Below are 18,149 nucleotides of genomic sequence, written 5' to 3'. Positions count from 1 at the left end.
TAAACATTCATTTATTTATACTTTTAACTCATAACTTTCATAAGTCAAAAGTAATGTTACAGACTCCGCAGGTCAACTATGTCTGTCACCAGAAAACGACTTCAGTGATGATCACTTTCATCTCATAGACCCATTCTTTTCTAATCTAAGTAGTATTAGTTCATGCTTGGCTTTGAGCTTTTTCACAGACATTTTTAACCTTATCATTTCAACAAATACCAAAACAAGGAGAGCAGTGAAACTTCAAAAGTACTACTAGAGATCTGTACAATCATACTGGAAACAAAAATCATGATTTAAAAAAAAGAAAAGGACGTGGTACAAACATATATTCTAAGTGCACGTGAAATAAACCATTCAACAACAGACTTCCCTGGTGGTCCAGTGGTTAAGAATTCATTTGCCAATGCAGGGGACACAGGTTCAGTCCCTGATCTGGGAAGAGCCGACGTGTCACAGAGCAACTAAGCCCATCCGCCCCAACGACTGAGCCCAAGCTCTAGCGTCTATTTGCCATAACTACTGAGTCCACACGGTGTAACTACCGAAGACCTTGCACCTAGAGTCTATTCTTCAACAAGAGAAGCCACCACAGTGAGAAGCCCACGCACTGCAGGAGTAGCCCCCACTCGCCCCACTAGAGAAAGACCGCGCACAGCAATGAAGATCCAGAGCGGCCAAAAATAAGTAAATAATTTTTTTAAAAAACCACAACAGAGTCAACTCTGAAGAAAAAAGACAATTCATGCAATTTAACCACTGCTAACTAACCATGTGCCGGTGACTCTAATGTAATTCAGGCAAAGGCTAATTTTTTTTAAAGAATGTAAGCCTAAAAACAATCAAGGTCTTGGTAAAAAATCTGTCACAGGCAAAACAGTTCAGAAGGTTCCAGGTCTGCTCAAAACTGTCAATCATTAAATGAAGCAACAGGGTGACAATGCTGATACTCTTTGGAATAAGCCTCCTATGATACTTGTAGAGATCACTGATATATTAATAAATGGAGAGGAGGAGGAGTAATGAGCTCCCTTCATCCACTAAACCTAACTCTACTGTAGAAGAATAACGTCCCATTTTACATATTTAATATCTAATTTACAGTACATATTAACACAGTTGCAACATATATATTATATATGTATATTATATATATGTATGTATTTATATATGTATAAATTAGAACATTATTTTCCAAAATTGTATATATAAAAGACTACACACATACACACATATCAAGGAGAAGACTTTTTAAAAGATAAAAGGACTTGATTCACTCCTTTTTGGTGGAAATGTATTTAGGTTCTATAAATGTCAACCCATCTTGGTTTCTTTGGACTTCAGAACAAACCAGCTAGCAGACTTTGAAAATCGAACCTATTCATAAGTGGAGGGACTTCCGGGATGCTGATATTATATTTTGGAAAAGATCCCTCTGGTTATGGTAACCAAATGAAACCTTATGAAAATGGTAACATTTCGGCTATATCTTAATGTACAGGTAGGACTTTGACAGTCTGGATAATAAAGGAAAAATGGCACTGATAAGACAGATGACTTGGGAAATATACAGAACTCTAAAGGCACAGAAAGCATACATCTAAAATAGTTAAGTTAGAAAATAATGAAAAGGCATGCTGAGGCCACAAAAAGCCTTGAATTAGAATTCGAACTAGTACATATAGAGCAATTAAGGAATTTTACACAAGGGGAGTAACACAGTTAGTGTCTGCCCCTTATACACACTTAATATTAATTGGAAAAAAAACTAATAAGTAAATGAACAGTGAATAAATGCAAACTGTGATTCCGAAAGGATAATCTGAGGTAATATACAAGACAGATCAGAAATATGAAAGATATCACAGGAAATATACAAACAAAGGTATCAGGATTCAGAGAATGAATCACTTTGGATAAGAATAAATGGAAAGAGAGAGACTAAGTCCTTGTGATGAATTAGGTAAAACAATTAGGTTGTAAGGCTAATGGCAATGGGACCATAAAATAAAAGATGAGCTATGCTGCAAAGAAAGAATCAACAAAACTTGATAGAAAAGTGGCCTCAAATACTTGACTACTTATTATATTAATATATAATGCCTTCTATTCTTCTCTCTATATTCCCACTCTCCAAACATTTTTAACTGCAATTTTATAACTGAAATAATTTTAACTGAATTGTTTCATAAACAAAGAAGTCATGTAAGTATAACTAGTAAAAAGCATACAGGTAGAAGAATAAACTTAAAAAACACTTCTAAAATGAAAAAGAAGGAGGAAAATTAAAGACTAAAAATACTTTTAAGGTCCTGAGAAGAGAAACTGAGAAATGTTTAGTGGCATAAGTCTGACAATTTAGTAATGCTCTACTGCTAAACACAAAGAAAAGCAGCAATGAAAGCCCCCTCCTGTGACAAACGGATTTTAAGTCTATTTTATTAAGTAAAAAAAAAAAAAAAATACAAGTCCTGGTAGCATTTCCCTGTTTAATGAAAAGTTTTCTAAAATCATGGATGTACTTTACATGCTATCTAGCTTCGAGGATAATTTCAAGCAGGACTAAAATCAAATGTATACATACTTTTACAAATAATTATCCAAATTTAAATTTCTGAGAAGACATGTGTAAAGTAAAGCAACAATATAAAAACATAAACCTTGCTAATATTGTGTGATTTTTACCAAAACAGAGATATAGATTTGCTTCAAATTAGGTATGTAACAACTCTTCGCACATCACTGCACACATCTTTTAAGTTAAGAAAATTACAACTTGGCTCACAAAACTTACCATACAAAATATTACACACACATATATATGTACATGCTGCTGCTCCTGCTAAGTCGCTTCAGTCGTGTCCGACTCTGTGCGACCCCATAGACGGCAGCCCACCAGGCTCCCCTGTCCCTGGGATTCTCCAGGCAAGAACACTGGAGTGGGTTGCCATTTCCTTCTCCAATGCATGTGAGTGAAAAGTCAAAGTGAAGTCGCTCAGTTGTTTCCGACTCTTGGCGACCCCATGGACTGCAGCCTACCAGGCTCCTCTGTCCATGGGATTCTCCAGGCAAGAGTACTGGAGTGGGTTGCCATTGCCTTCTCCATATATGTATACATACATACACATATGTACATTTTTTCCCTAACTGCTAGGCTACATGATGTCAAAATTTTAATAGTCTTGAAGCAATACACTCCAATAGATTTTATTAAAATAAATAACTTGGGAATAAATTCTTGGAAATAACTTTCTTTGAATGGAACATTTTTTATAGTCTCTTTTACATCTCAAAAATGTTTTGACTCTCTAATCACAAGCATAAAAAGAGAAACAGGGCTTCCCTGGTGGCTCAGTGGGAAAGAATCTACCTGCCAGTGCAGGAGACACAGGTTCGATCCCTGACCTGGAAGATCCCATGTGCCGCGGGGCAACTAGGCCCATGCACCACAACTGAGTCTGTGCTCTAGAGCCCGGAGCCACAAATGCTGAGCCCACGAGCCGCAACTACCGAAGCCCACGTGCCCCAGAGCCTGTGCTCCACAGCGAGGAAAGCTATCGCAACGAGAAGCTTGTGCGCTGTAACTAGAGAGCAGCCCCCGCTCACCACAGCTAGAGAAAAGCCCATCAGCAACAACAAAGACCCAGCACAGCCAAAAAATTCATACACACTTAAAAAAAAACGATTTCATTAAGCTTATGCTAAGAAATACTGCATTTTAATTTTAGATAAGGAGTATTTTAAAATATTTACCAACTGTGTTAGCACTCTAATATCAAATGAATGATTAGCTGCTTGAGTATTTCCTCTAGAAGATTTTTTCTGAAATGACACAGAAATTAAAAAATTAGACTGTTGAGATTGGAGTGAAACATAAAAGATAATTTAGGAGCTATCCAACATACGCAGAGGAGAAAAAAGTCTTACTATTCGTTTTATGTTAGTCTTTTCTATAGGTACATTGTTTTGTGTGGTCTATATTCTACAAATTTAATGTATACTCTCAAAAACCATTCACCTCCTACTTTTATTCCTCTAAAGCAAGGATTCGCAAACTATGCCTATGGATCAAATCCAAACTACCTCTAGTCTTTGTAAATAAAGTTCTACTGGAACACAATCAAGATTGTTCGTGTGTGTATCGTCTGTGGCCACTTTCACGCTACAACAGAAGAGCCAAATAGCTGTAAGAGAGAACACATGGCCTACAAAGTCTAAAATATTTACTACTTGGTGTGTACATTAAGCTCACTGAGCCCTGCTCCAAAGGGAGAAATCACCAAAGTTCCTCTTCAGACCAAAGATATTTTAGAAGACCCCCCCATACACATTCCCTATAAAATGGCCAAACTTAGTATGTAAACTGTTATCAGGGCAGAACATGCGACTTTACGACTTTAGTTTTAAGTGAGCAGACTGCAAAGTAGAAATCAGATGAAATTTACATGACACCCTCTCCTGCAGGTTTCAAAATTCTTATGATTTCAGAAATAATCTATCATTTTCTAAGATAATCATGTGCCCTTTAGTTTTAAAGACCTTAGAAATAAGAAGTAGATAAAAATTGTTTTCATGAAGGTAAGGCCTAAATAACTAAAAATAAGTCATCTTTTACTTTTCCTTAAGCACAAATAATTTCATTAGATGATTTTCTCTTGACTCACCTGTCCTTCTAATAGGTCACAATCTTCATCTTTAACTTGCCCATTAATCAAATAAATACCATTTTCTATCTGCTTGGCCCAGCGTGCAAGTCCATTCTTAAAAGAAACACAACATGGACATCTTTCAGATATAATGCCATCTCAGTTAAACTCCCTCGAGTCTACTTTTTCCCACCTAGTACACTAAAATATTAATGATAAATATCCCTAAGTTTCAATAACGTGGCATTTAAATTCAGTATCATGAACAAAAAAGTATGTCCTCAATTTTTAGTACCTTATCCATATTAAATAATTGTTTTTCTAATCTTTTTCCCGAACTAACATACATATCACAGATTTAGGTGGCTTCCGAGAGTTGGTGATGGACAGGGAGGCCTGGCATGCTGCGATTCATGGGGTCGCAAAGAGTCGGACATGACTGAGTGACTGAACTGAACTGAATAACCAGTCAAATAAAATTTAGTAATTTCTGTTAAAAAAAGTAAGAAAAAAGAAAGAGCCTCAAACAAATATACAAAACAGTATTAAAGAGGAAACAATAAGCAAGCTCCATTTACCTCCTTCAACAGGAAAAAAGAAGATAAAAAAGCTATGAACAAAAGAATGGTACAGAATTACAAAACATAACTGGAATATGGAAAACAAAACTAAAGAGGAAGATAGTTCCCTGTGCTATACAGTAGGGCCTTGTTTTTGTTCATTCTATTTATAAAAATTTGCATCTGCTAATCCCAAACTTTCAATCTATATGCAATATCCTAAGACAGATCATAACGGAAAAGAACATGAAAATATATATATACGTGTACAACTGAATCACTCTGATGTGCAGTAGAAATTGTTGTTCGGTCACACAGTCATGTCTGACTCTTTGCAACCCCATGGACTGCAGCACACCAGGCTTCCCTGTCCCCTACCATCTCCCAAAGTTTGCCCAAACTCATGTCCATTGCATCAGTGATGCCACAGTAGAAATCAACACACTGTAAATCAACTATATTTCAATTAAAAAAACTGTTTTAAACGACTACAGATGAAAACAAAAAAGACCAACCGGTGTATCATCTTACATAGTTATATTTTACAATGTACATGTGCTCAGTTGCTAAGTCATGTCCGACTTTGCGACCCCATGGACTGTTGCCCACCAGGCTCAGACTTTGTCAATGGGATTTCCTAGGCAAGAATACTGGAGTGGGTTGCCATTTCCTTCTCTAAGACAATGTACCTATTACATGTTAATTAACAAATATTTATGAAGCACTTATTACTATGCTAAATACAATAGTATGATGACATTGTCCCATGTCTAAATTTCTAATCTGGCTGGACTAATAAATCAGTTACCTGTAACAATATTATAATTAGAATGCAATTTTGAAATTATAAAATGAACAGCATAGACAATCAGAATAAAGGTAGATCATCTATTCAGCAATCACTAAAGAAAATTCATTTTATTCTGATACCTTTGTATTTTTCTCCAGAGTATAGCTGACAGAAGTAGTAGACAGCGGGACGTGAATATTAATATAAACTGTACACTCTAAGGAAAGCCATGAAGCTGATAGTCCATTTTGATACTTCCAATCTGCCGGTTTTGCAGAACTCTTTAGCAAAGGGGAAGAAAACATAAAATACGTGATTAACGTAAAACACACGGAGCAATAAAACATCATAAATTGTACAGCCTAGTAATTCATACAGGTTGTTATCCAACATATTTGGCCAAATTCCTTCATCAAAGAGCAATAGGTTAGAACTAAATAAAAATAAAGCATGCACTAAGAGTTTGGTATTCTTCAGCACATCCTAGGCAATCCTGGCAACTCCCTCCCCGAGTGAAAGGCTGGTTTAAAATTTTGGCGAGTCCTCTGGTCCTGTAGTTCTCATCTGCAGCTTCACCAGAGTCAATTCTGAAGTGTCTGATGCGGCATCAACAATCACTGAGCAACTGTATGAGGTGCCAGACGTTTTCCTTCTGTCCTATTCCTGCTAACAAAATACTGCAGCTACTTTTCCACTCTGTTTCTTCAACACCTTAGCAAAGGATTAGTTTGGATTCCTCTTGAGTACAGACAATTTGTTTACTAGGCACTGCAGCTCCCACAAGCCTAGACACTTGTACTACAAGCCTCTCAAATATAATACTGGACCCATAAACAAGATAAGGAGAGCTTAACAAAAATATTCTAACAACAAAACAAAACATAAATTTTCCTTGTCTGCAAAGAAATTAAGCATATTTCAAAGTAAAAAACTATGGGTGGTTGTGGACATCAATAAGAAGAGACAGCATTGAGAATTATTAAAACAAAAATTTAATTTTCATTTAAAAGTAGTCTGCAACACAGAAAAGTCTTTATAAAGAGAACTTTTTCTTACCTTTGGATCATGAATATCATAAGTTCGACAAAATATTCTTTACTAATTAAGGATAGAAATAACCAAAAAAGTAAAAATAAAAAAGCAATTCTTAATAATCCAAAAAAAAACCATCCAAAAATAAAAACAAAGTATATGCATCCAAATTTTTACAAAATCATACCACTTCATGGTATGACACTTAAAGACAGGTATACACACACACATATATATGCATACATGGGTTTGTGCAAGTATATTACTTTTATATATATAAATTCCTTTGACTATAATACTTTGGACACTTTATTTCCTTCTGTTTATAAATCCTGCTCATCCCAATGAATAGAATGACAGCGCTTACAAAATTGTCCTCATATACACACTCTTTTTAACAAACAGGAGTGCTGTTCTGAATGGAGTCAAGCCTGGAATGTTTACTGGGTCAAGGAGTTTGTACAGGAAACATTCTAGTTTCAAAGGAGTTAAGAGCTCAGCTTCTGCAGGAATGACCACTTATTTGAATTTTGTATTTGGCAGGTCCTAATTTACTGGACCCTTACATTGCTTCACTCCCTTGGCAAAACTGCCTCATGCTTGGGAGGTACTTGCCCTGCTAACATGTAGAGGAGAGAAGCTAAGAAGGCCCTATAACTAACTGGCTTCTAGAGTCACCTGATCTTGGCCAGAGAAACAAAACTTTCCAGCTCAGTGTAATTGTGCTTTGAGTTGAACATTTTATCTATAGGAACTGGAGGTAAACAATATAAAAGCACTGCTTTGCCTAAGCTACACCTCTCTGTAGGGGACCTAGTGTACTGTAATGTACAGGGGTAGACAGCTGGCGAAGAATTCAGAAGGCCTAGTCCCTGCCTCCTCTCTCAAACTCCTTACAACGTGAGACATGATTAACAACCATTAACACTATTCTTATTGGCAGTCCTATTTATGTGTTATTTACAGAAAACGTATAAATGATTTAAATAAACATTTGGGTAAAAAAGTTGCAGGAACATTATATCGGTATCATATACTTTAAAACATGAACACCTAAATAAAAGATACTTTTTTGTAGAAGAGCAAAAGTGAAGTATAACTCGTTCTGAGACCTCCTCTTCTGTGAAATTCCACAGTCTCTTTTTATTCACAGATTTTTCCACAGCAAATACTAGCTGAAAAAAAGGAAAACACAATTGAATGCAAAGTAAAAGGAAAGTACAGAAAAAGACAACTATAATAATCCTAATTTCCCATTTAGCTTTAAAATTTCATGATCCTATCATTAAATTTTCTTTCTTTCAAAAGAAAGAGTGAAACTGATTATTAATCATTTAAATTCCATTTTTAGAGATAAATAAAAATTGGGTATTAAATAAAAAAACATAATTCACTGTCATTAATGATCAACTGAACCCAATTTAGGGCAACTGAGCTTCCCAGGTGGCGTTGGTGGTAAAGAACCTGCCTGCCAAGCAGGAGACGTAAGAGACACAGGTTCGATCCCTGGGTCAGGAAGATCCCTGGAGGAGGGCATGGCAACCCACTCCAGTATTCCTGACTGGAGAATCCCCTGGACAGAGGAGCCTGGTGGGTTACAGTCCATAGGGTCACAAAGAGTCAGACACGATTAAAGAGACTTAGCACACATGACTTAGCAGCCATGCAACATTTAAGTGAAGTATGAAGATTTTACTTAATTAGAATGAAAAATGACAAGTGATTTTTAGCCTAAAAAAACAGAGCACGTTGCCCATTTGGCATTTCTTATTTAAACGTCACAAAAGATATAAGGCAATATACAAGGGTACATACAATACAGAATAACACAAATTATAAGTGAGAAAATCAGAAGTAAGGACATAAATCTATGCCACAGGTAAGAATGATAAAAATGCACACTTGATATGGGGAAAGGGTTCATAAATGCTCTAAGCTCTCTAAAAATACTGTGCACAAAGAAATCTAATTTGTTCCCTAATTCACATGGTCCATAAGCTAAACAGGTGATCAGAACAGGCACAACTTTCTTGGTAATGATATCAAAAGAAATTTCTAAAGACAGTATCATGTAATACAGTGAATAAAGCTCTCTGCAATGACCTTATGGGAGACAAGTTTTACAAGCTTACTTCATATCATATCCTCAATGCAGGCCAATGGAAAGAAACTAAAATGCTACAGTTTCTAAAACAGAGCATTTCTAAAATCTTATATGCTTCTTAGAAACAAGAGATGCAGAAAGCAAGAGGAAGGAGGATCTGTCTCTCTCTAGCACTGAGCCATTCATTCCAATGCAAACCACAAAATGACGCACAGCGGTGGACATAGGTTACATTCCAAAATGCCAAATAGGACGAACAACTGTGAAAGAGGTACACTTATTTAAAATGGTAAAAATGGTACAAGGTTGAATAACTTGCCAGGGGAGGGATTATCATCTCCTTCTTCCTTTACTCCCATAGGTACAAATATCAAAGGTTTGAAGGTGGGATATTTGATGGGAGAGAAAGTTACAAAACTGGAAGAATCTGTAGCATCTGGATTCTGAGCCGTATGCTTTTTACTAGAGAAAGGGTTTTGGGGATTCTGGTGGGTTTTGCACTTCTCAAGATAATGAGGTCCCCTTCTTTCTTGGGGTGGAAAATAAATTTGTGAAGGCTTATCTGGATTTTTAAAAAATATTTATTTGGTTGCTTTGGGTCTTTGCAGCCATGGGATCTTAGTTGCCCAACCAGGTATCAAACTTGCATCCTCTGCATTGCAAAGCGGACTCTTAACCACTGGACCTCAGGGAAGTCCCCTTATCTGGATCTTGATTACTAAAAGAGATGCAAGCTGGCTGTCCAGAGCTTGCTTCAGGTTTGGGCTTAAGGGGAAACAGTTTGTGGACCCTTATATTTACTGGTAAACTATGTCACCCAATTGACTGACATCGGAATTAAACAAAAAGTAAGTGATTTGTGATAGATACTCTGTCCAGAAATAAAGAATAAGTATCTGACTGCCGTTACTTTATGTCTTATTCTCAGGATCCTAAGAGAACTGAAGAGATGAAGAATTACAAAACATTAATTTCACATTAAGGCAATCACTTGGAGCTAAATGGGAGTTCTAGCAGAATACTGTTATTGCACAATAAAAATTGTTAACCCTCTATAACTTGTTTCACAATAGTAGAAAATTAATTTTAAAATAAGGAATATTTTTAAAATATATAGCTTTGATTGAAAATATATATTGACATATATTACACTCAAGATACTAAGCAATTTTGTCAGGAGCCACGATTGGGTGGAAAAGGCTGTTTTAACATAATCCCATCGTAGAGAATTAATCTAAATGTGCCTAGGATCACTGTAAACATATACAAGCAATTAAGATGTAACTTGAAGAATTTTTGATATTTCAGACTTACTCTACGCAGGGTATTTTGAAATTCACTTCCTATTTCTAAAGCTGTAATAATAAATACTCCAAGAACTAAAAGTCCCCCTGGTAGCATCCTGGATACCTAAAAACAGAAATACAGCATTAGCTAACAAAAGCATTTGACATTTTATGCAACCTGTGTTTGAGAAGCTAAATATTAGATCAGTAAATGCCTACCTAGTACCAACTATATGCACAGCATTGAGGTGAGGGCTTTGAAAAAAAGGTTAAAATATTGCGAAATGGATGATAACCAAGATGAATGGGGTGTCAATCTTCCTAGAGTATTCTTAACTTTCTACCTTAAAACTACTTTATAAACAAAACCATTTCATAATGACACCCTTTAGTTACAGCTGGAGAAGGCAATGGCACCCCACTCCCGTACTCTTGCCTGGAAAATCCCATGGATGGAGGAGCCTGGTAGGCTGCAGTCCGTGAGGTCGCTAAGAGTCGGACACGACTGAGCAACTTCACTCTCACTTTTCACTTTCATGCATTGGAGAAGGAAATGGCAACCCACTCCAGTGTTCTTGCCTGGAGAATCCCAGGGACAGGGGAGCCTGGTGGGCTGCCGTCTATGGGGTCGCACGGAGTCGAACACGACTGAAGTGACTTAGCATAGGATAGTATTAGTTACAGCAACAAGCAAACTTCTTTCTTATAAGATCAAAGACAGAAATCTCTACTAAATTTTTCAGTGACTTCCACTATCAGCTAAATAAACAAATTTTATCTTAGGCTGGTATTAGACTCTCTAAAATCTGATGGATTTGATATGCAGAGTCTCATCTGACACTACTTCCCATGAAATATTCAAGTGTTAATCACAAACTTCTCACTGTTCTCCTCACATATGGCCAGGTTTTCTAACTCTATATCTTTCACTCAGCCTGGAAGGATGTTCTCTTGTATATCTACATGTTGGAACTCTACTGAACACCTCAAAGTCAGCTTGAGGAAGCTGTCTTCCTCGATCCTTTGATCTTCAAACTCATACAGGATTTCACTACAGTTTTCCCATGGAGCTTATCACATGAACCTGTGCTGTGGTTATGTGTTTCCTTACTGGTTGATCTGGGAGCTCCTTATTAGAAGAACTTAACTCTCAACTACCTCTGTATTCCTATAATATCCAGCAGAGTCTGGGATTTGAAGAGAGGGAGTGCAATTTGAAAATCCACTGTTTCCTATTGTTTAGATTTACAAATCTAAATTTTAAATTTAAATCTTAAATTTTAAAATTTAAATTTTAAATCTCAATTTTAAAAATCTTATTGATATTGGGTTTTTGTATTATTTAGAGCTTTTCCGTACTCTTAAATAATAAATGGTTAAAAATCCTAGCAAGTTTCTGTGTCCACAGGATTATCTGCTTATAATAAATCTCTTGAAGTGGATAACCAGGCTAAAAAGTTATACATTATTTTTCAGGATTTTGACACATACTACCAGTTTGTCCTTTATAATATCTAATTTTCCTTCCATATGACTGTGGCTAGTTCCTCATGCCACAGGTATTGCTTTCTACCAGCTATACTCAAAAGATCAGAGTGCTCTGGTTATCTTTTATGTACTTAATGTATACGCAAAGTTTTCAGAAAATTAGATACCATAATCTAACTCCTAATATATTTGTATTATGTCTGCTGATGTGGGAGAGCTGGGTTTGATCCCTGGGTGGGGAAGATCCCCTGGAGGAGGGCATGGCAACGCACTCCAGCATTCTTGCCTGGAGAGTTCCATGGAGAGAGGAACCTGGCGGGCTATACAGTCCATGGGGTTGCAGAGAATTAGACATTACTGACAACGAAGCACACAGCACATGTTTGCTGATACCTCCATCTGATTTCATAAATTCTAAATACTATAGAGACACAAACTTGACCTACAAAAGCAACGAAATTTTCATATTTAGAATGGGGAGCCTGCATATCTTTTCAAAATCATAAATAAATAAAATTAACCATTTCTTTCTAGAGGCAATAAAGCTATATACTTTGCCCTATAAATTTTATGTTTGTATAGATGCATATAGATTTTTTAATCCAGTAAATATTTAATATTTCATTAGAAGATATTAAATTTTTAATGGATTTTTTTTTAAAAAACCTAAATACTACATCCCAAAATAAATGCAGATAAACAAGTATGTGTGTTTGAAGATTTAAAGCTAAATGGAGAAGGAACTAATTCTACTTTTACCTTACTTTAACACTGTTCATTGGATGATATAATCCAATTCACTTTTAAGTGAATTTATTCGTTTCCTTCTCCCACCCCAAATCTGTTTCTTCTTTGTGTAATGGCAACACCACTTTCCTGGACACCCTGGAAAAAAGTCTCCGTAACCTTCTTCTACTCTCACAATCTCTTTACTGCCAGTCTAGTTGGTCACTAAACCATCTTAACACTAGCTCTTTCTCTGAAATGTTTTGGCAATGAAGTTCAGCCGTCTGCTTCAGTTTGTTGATTCATCCATTCACTTATCCTTTATTCTGGAGTTCTCATCATAAACCATGGGAATACTATGCTTGGCACTAAGGATACAGCCATAAACAAGAGACATGACCCCTGTCCTCATGAAGCTGAAGGGTCTAGTCACTAGACAACGTCATCTTTTCTTGAACTATTACTATAAGTAAGTTTTCTGCTCTTTCCAGTCTCCCTACTCTCCATTTACACTGTACCAAGGCACTGAAATTACTATCTCAATTATTGGCAGATCAATCCTCCAAATAGGGAGCTCTCAAAGTCTACCACAGAGCGACAGGCTCCCAAATGAACTCCTCCCTTCCCAGGATGACTGACACTTCAAACCATCCATAAACTGACCCCATACAGTCTTAAGCCTAAACATCCTCTTTAATACACACCATGCTTCAATTATACCCAGTTGCCTGCTATTCTAACACACCTTTAAATTTCATGCCTTTGGGTCACTTATCCACACCTTTGTGCATTCAATGTCCTCCGTGACTTCTTCCAGCAAAGTCCTATTCATCTTTAAAGTTCAGAGTCTTCTGTGAAGCTGTTTGAATCCAACCACTTATAGATATTTGATCATCCCCCACTCTATACTCCTATAGTACTGTTCTATTTAATCTCATTTGGTAATAATGTTTTTCACTTTGGTTAAAATATAAATTCTAAGGACGTTAAAAAAAATTTTTAACCATCATTTTACTTTCTCAGTACCTAGCTTAAGTCTTTAAAACAATCTGACCAGCAACAATATTATCAATAACTAGTATTATTTTAAAGTATAGAAAAATTGGAAATAAGCTAAATTAAAAAACACAACAGATAAAAGTCAACAATGGAAAAGCATAGCATAATGAGATCAAAGGTTTTCAAGTCATGCTGCCTGGGTTCAAATCCCAGTTTCACGACCTGTTACACTAATCTTGGGTGAGTTACTTAACTCCAAGTAAGAAAATGCTTTTTTAAAAACTAGATACAAGTAATCAACAACAAAAAAATATAATTATGAATGAAACACAGCAGAAAATTCTCCTAATTTTTTATATACTACTCAAGTTTTGAAAACCTATGAGTACTCTGAAATCCTAGTCTAGTAACCTGAGAATAAAGTATTTTTATTTTGTTAGCAAACACAAATTTAACTATATAAAGAGACAAACATGATGACCTGGTGGGCGTGTTCTGTGGCCCACTCTTCATCCAAGTTATCCAATTTGGCTTTGGAATGTGTGGGGCTCTCATTCTGTTCTTCTTTGGGTGGTGTTCTTGTGGCAAGAATCACATAATCCTTTTGTGAGGAACACTTGAAAACAAATTAGAAAAGCTTACTAGAGGGAAATGTCACCGAGGAATGCAAAGCCTTCATGATATGCAAAAACTGAGCAATATTCATAGCAGCTTAAATTGTCAATACCTGTATTATAATGGAATGAATCTACAGGGAAACCAATGTTGATGGACAGCCCTACAATATTTCCCTCACGTGTTATCTTTCAATATATTTAATACCAGCTCCTTATTCATTTGGCATCATGAATATGCATCATGCAGTGGTCCTTTAAAATGGTTTACTAGATGACTGAAAGAACTGCATCTTAAAAACGTATTTATATATTTCTGGCTGCGTTGGGTCTTCTCTGCTGCGTGTGGGCTTTCTCTAGCTGCATGCACAGGCTTCTCTCACTGTGTAGCACGAGCTCCAGAGCAGAGGCTCAGCAGTCACGGCACACAGGCTTAGTTGCTCTGTGACATGTGCGATCTTCCCGGACCAGGGATCAAACCCCTGCCCCTTGCATTGGCAGGCGGATTCTTAACCACTGGACCACCAAGGCGGCCCGTAAACTGCACATACACTAAAAGATGACATGCTTGGTCAATTTTCTAGTTATTTTATTTATTTTCTAAGTAACCTCAACAGATGAGATAATTCAACAAATATAAAATCCCTGGAAAATAAAGCAAGAAATGACCTTGTGCATCTTACTTTCACTGAAACAATGGTAGTGGGGAACTTGCTCATATGGTCCACAGAAAAACCAAGTGGGTGTAGGACAGATAACCGAAGTGTTATATTAGATGGATGTTCCTCAGTTTTAACAGCAATTAAATGCTAACCAAAAGTGGGAAACCTGAAGATAAAATTGGGGAAAATTTACTAGCTCAGACTCATTATAGTGAAAATCTCCTACAGAGTAAAAGTACAAGGTAGCATGATGTTATCCTCATGACCTAATCGTTAGTGTCATCCTGGAACAGAACAAAAAAAAATGAAGAGAAATTATTTCAATAAAAGTTATTTCCAGAACGTTACACTGAAATGAACACTGGGAACAGGTAGGCACTGATTAAGAAAACTCTTTGCTTTCATAAAATCTATGATTTTGAAAAGAAAAAGAAACTGACTCTGAGAATAGGAAACAGGCAAGCCTGAAAGCTCGAGGGGAAGGAGGGGATAGTGATGAACCTGGAAAAAAGAGAAAGCAGCAGCAAGAATGCTGGCAGGAATGAGAAGGCAGCATGAAGAGGGAGTGGAACTCTCCTAAACTGTGGGAGACTCACACGTGAGACGGCGGTTGTGCTGAGAAACGGGCTACGTGCAGTACGGCAAGTCTGAAAAAAGGTACTTCTCCCTGACCTTTTGCCTTTACTGATTACATCTTTCTCTAAGACTTTTCTTCCCTTCAGTTTTTAAAATAAAGGGAAGTAAAGATCCTTAAATAAAAGGTTTCTAACAAAAAGAATCCCGTAATAGATGTTAAGTAACCTGAATCTAAAAGCCCTGCCAGAGAGGCCATCTGGCCGGCTGGTGAGAAGCCTCATGAGGCGGCAGGACCTGGGTCTGCCCTGTCTTATGAGAAATCAGGTTTGTGAAAACTCTTCGAATGTACCGGTCTCTCAGGGCTACACTAACACTAACTAAGCACATTCAGAATGATGTTGAAAACGAGAATACCATGGAGGGGTATGAGCACACAGATCCCCTGCAGAGTGCATTCTTTCTAAGTAGACAACACAGGACATCCAATTATAAGAGAAAGTAGCTTAGGAATGTGCACAGTAGCAGAACAAGGAGCGCTAATTATGCAACTTGAATGTTCTACAGCATCATGCTAAAATACCCAGGAGGAAACCCGTCCCGACGGACTTTTATTTGTTATTAGGCCTCAAAATCAATTCTTGGAACATAGTACACTCTCCCCAAATAGAGTGAAGATAGAAGCAGCCGGTGCGCCTGCGTGACTCTCGTTCGTTCACTGTTGTGTACTGCTGACAGTCCTCCCTGCTGATTAACACACCTTCCCATCAATTATAAAAAGTCAGTGGGTGCTCATGCTTTTTAAAGTAATTCTCCAAACAGTTGTTCCATTTTGCATTGTTTTTTAAACTTAACTCTAAGAGGGAAATAAAATCTAATTTCCAAATTTCTCCCAGTCTCTGTCCCTCCCTCTCCAGTGACCAATATTAAAAAAAAAAAAACAAACCTTCAGTAAAGGAGTACCATGGTATGTAATAAAATATGTTACCTTTATTTGTTACAGGTCTGAGATGAGACAAACTCAAAACTGTCAAAAGCTACTTTGTAAAGAATTTGACAACCTGGGATTAAAGATTAGAGGGGAGTAAAAATCACTTTGAAAAGACAATGAAATGTGAATAATCTGGTCAGTAAAATTCTAATTTTGGAGTTTTTACCTTATAGGTTACTTTTACATTATCAAAAGGGAACGTGTTCTGACTTGGGCAAACCTGGGTTACATTCTTCTTCTTCATTCCATCCCTCCATCACCTAAGTTGGGTTTAACTATTAAATAGAATACTTTAACTTTAAACAAATTAGTTTCATCAATAAACGCACAAGAAAAGATACATACCTGTCCTATTAAAAGACCAGAGACAAAAGCTTTTCCCTGCAGACTGATGTTTGAAAGATACTGGCCAACAGTCTCTTCTACAATGTAGGTTCTTCCCATTATTAAGAACTAATTCAACTTCCTAAATTACAAGAAAAAATATACAGCATGTTTAGGCAAAAACCAGAATTTGCAATGGCTTTTCTCATGGGGATAGTATAGAGAAACTGTACTAACCTGACAATATCCCAAATCTTGCAGTGACTGCTTACTCAATAGAACATTCTTTCTTCCAAATTGTAATTCTCAATAGAGAGTTGCAGGAAATGACTCCCAATCAACTACAGTTGACATAAGCAATAAGCCTAGTCCCATATCTCAGAAGATATGGAAAAGGAAATGGCAACCCGCTCCAGTATTCTTGCCTGAAGAATTCCATGGACAGAAGAGCCTTGTGGGCTATAGTCCATGGGGTCGCAAAGAGTCAGACACAACTGAGCGACTATCAGTCACATATCACAGATAAAGAGAACACTAAGCTAGTGAGCCACACACCAGATTTCTTACTGAAATCGACCATTCCTTGGTTGTATCACCTTTGGTAATTTACTGCAGAGCCTCTCTGTGCTCGTTTCTAAAATAAAAAAGATGATAATTTCTGAGGTGCTCAATGAGAGGTTCAGTTCAGTTCAGTCGCTCAGTCATGTCCGACTCCTTGCAACCCCATGAATCGCAGCACGCCAGGCCTCCCTGTCCATCACCAACTCCCGGAGTTCACTCAGACTCACGTCCATCGAGTCAGTGATGCCATCCCACCATCTCATCCTCTGTCGTCCCCTTCTCCTCCTGCCCCCAATCCCTCCCAGCATCAGAGTCTTTTCCAATGAGTCAACTTTTCACATGACGTGGCCAAAGTACTGGAGTTTCAGCTTTAGCATCATTCCTTCCAAAGAACACCCAGGGCTGATCTCCTTTAGAATGGACTGGTTGGATCTCCTTGCAGTCCAAGGAACTCTCAAGAGTCTTCTCCAACACCACAATTCAAAAGCATCAATTCTTCGGCGCTCAGCTTTCTTCACAGTCCAACTCTCGCATCCATACATGACCACTTGAAAAACCATAGCCTTGACTAGATGGACCTTTGTTGGCAAAGTAACGTCCCTGCTTTTGAATATGCTATCTAGGTTGATCATAACTTTCCTTCCAAGGAGTAAGTGTCTCTTAATTTCATGGCTGCAGTCACCAGTGATTTTGGAGCCCAAAAAAATAAAGTCTGCCACTGTTTCCACTGTTTCCCCATCTATTTCCCATGAAGTGATGGGATCAGATGCCATCTTCATTTTCTGAATATTAA

At 37.2% G+C, this 18,149-nt stretch overlaps 1 protein-coding gene across 4 annotated transcripts in view; it reads right to left on the bottom strand.

Annotated features, from left to right (window-relative positions):
- ODR4 (odr-4 GPCR localization factor homolog) overlaps positions 1-18,149 on the bottom strand; it is a 36,532-nt gene that overhangs the window by 15,878 nt on the left and 2,505 nt on the right. For 2 of the 4 annotated variants that reach the window (XM_027565592.1, XM_027565589.1), the window contains exons 2-9: positions 16,817-16,937; positions 14,113-14,247; positions 10,447-10,542; positions 8,097-8,203; positions 7,053-7,089; positions 6,137-6,277; positions 4,665-4,760; positions 3,754-3,822 (exon numbers count right to left, since the gene is read on the bottom strand). In XM_027565592.1, the coding sequence (XP_027421393.1) occupies positions 3,754-3,822; positions 4,665-4,760; positions 6,137-6,277; positions 7,053-7,089; positions 8,097-8,203; positions 10,447-10,542; positions 14,113-14,247; positions 16,817-16,915 (780 nt within the window). In that variant the 5' untranslated portion in view covers positions 16,916-16,937. The remainder of the gene's footprint in view (positions 1-3,753; positions 3,823-4,664; positions 4,761-6,136; positions 6,278-7,052; positions 7,090-8,096; positions 8,204-10,446; positions 10,543-14,112; positions 14,248-16,816; positions 16,938-18,149) is intronic. The other 2 variants (XM_027565590.1, XM_027565593.1) reach the window with 2 other exon arrangements.

The sequence above is a fragment of the Bos indicus x Bos taurus genome, chromosome 16 (genome assembly GCF_003369695.1).
Source record: "Bos indicus x Bos taurus breed Angus x Brahman F1 hybrid chromosome 16, Bos_hybrid_MaternalHap_v2.0, whole genome shotgun sequence".
In the NCBI taxonomy this organism is placed as follows: domain Eukaryota; kingdom Metazoa; phylum Chordata; class Mammalia; order Artiodactyla; family Bovidae; genus Bos; species Bos indicus x Bos taurus.
The sequence above is the reverse complement of the archived record's forward strand: the minus strand, read 5'-3'. Positions and strand labels throughout refer to the sequence as shown.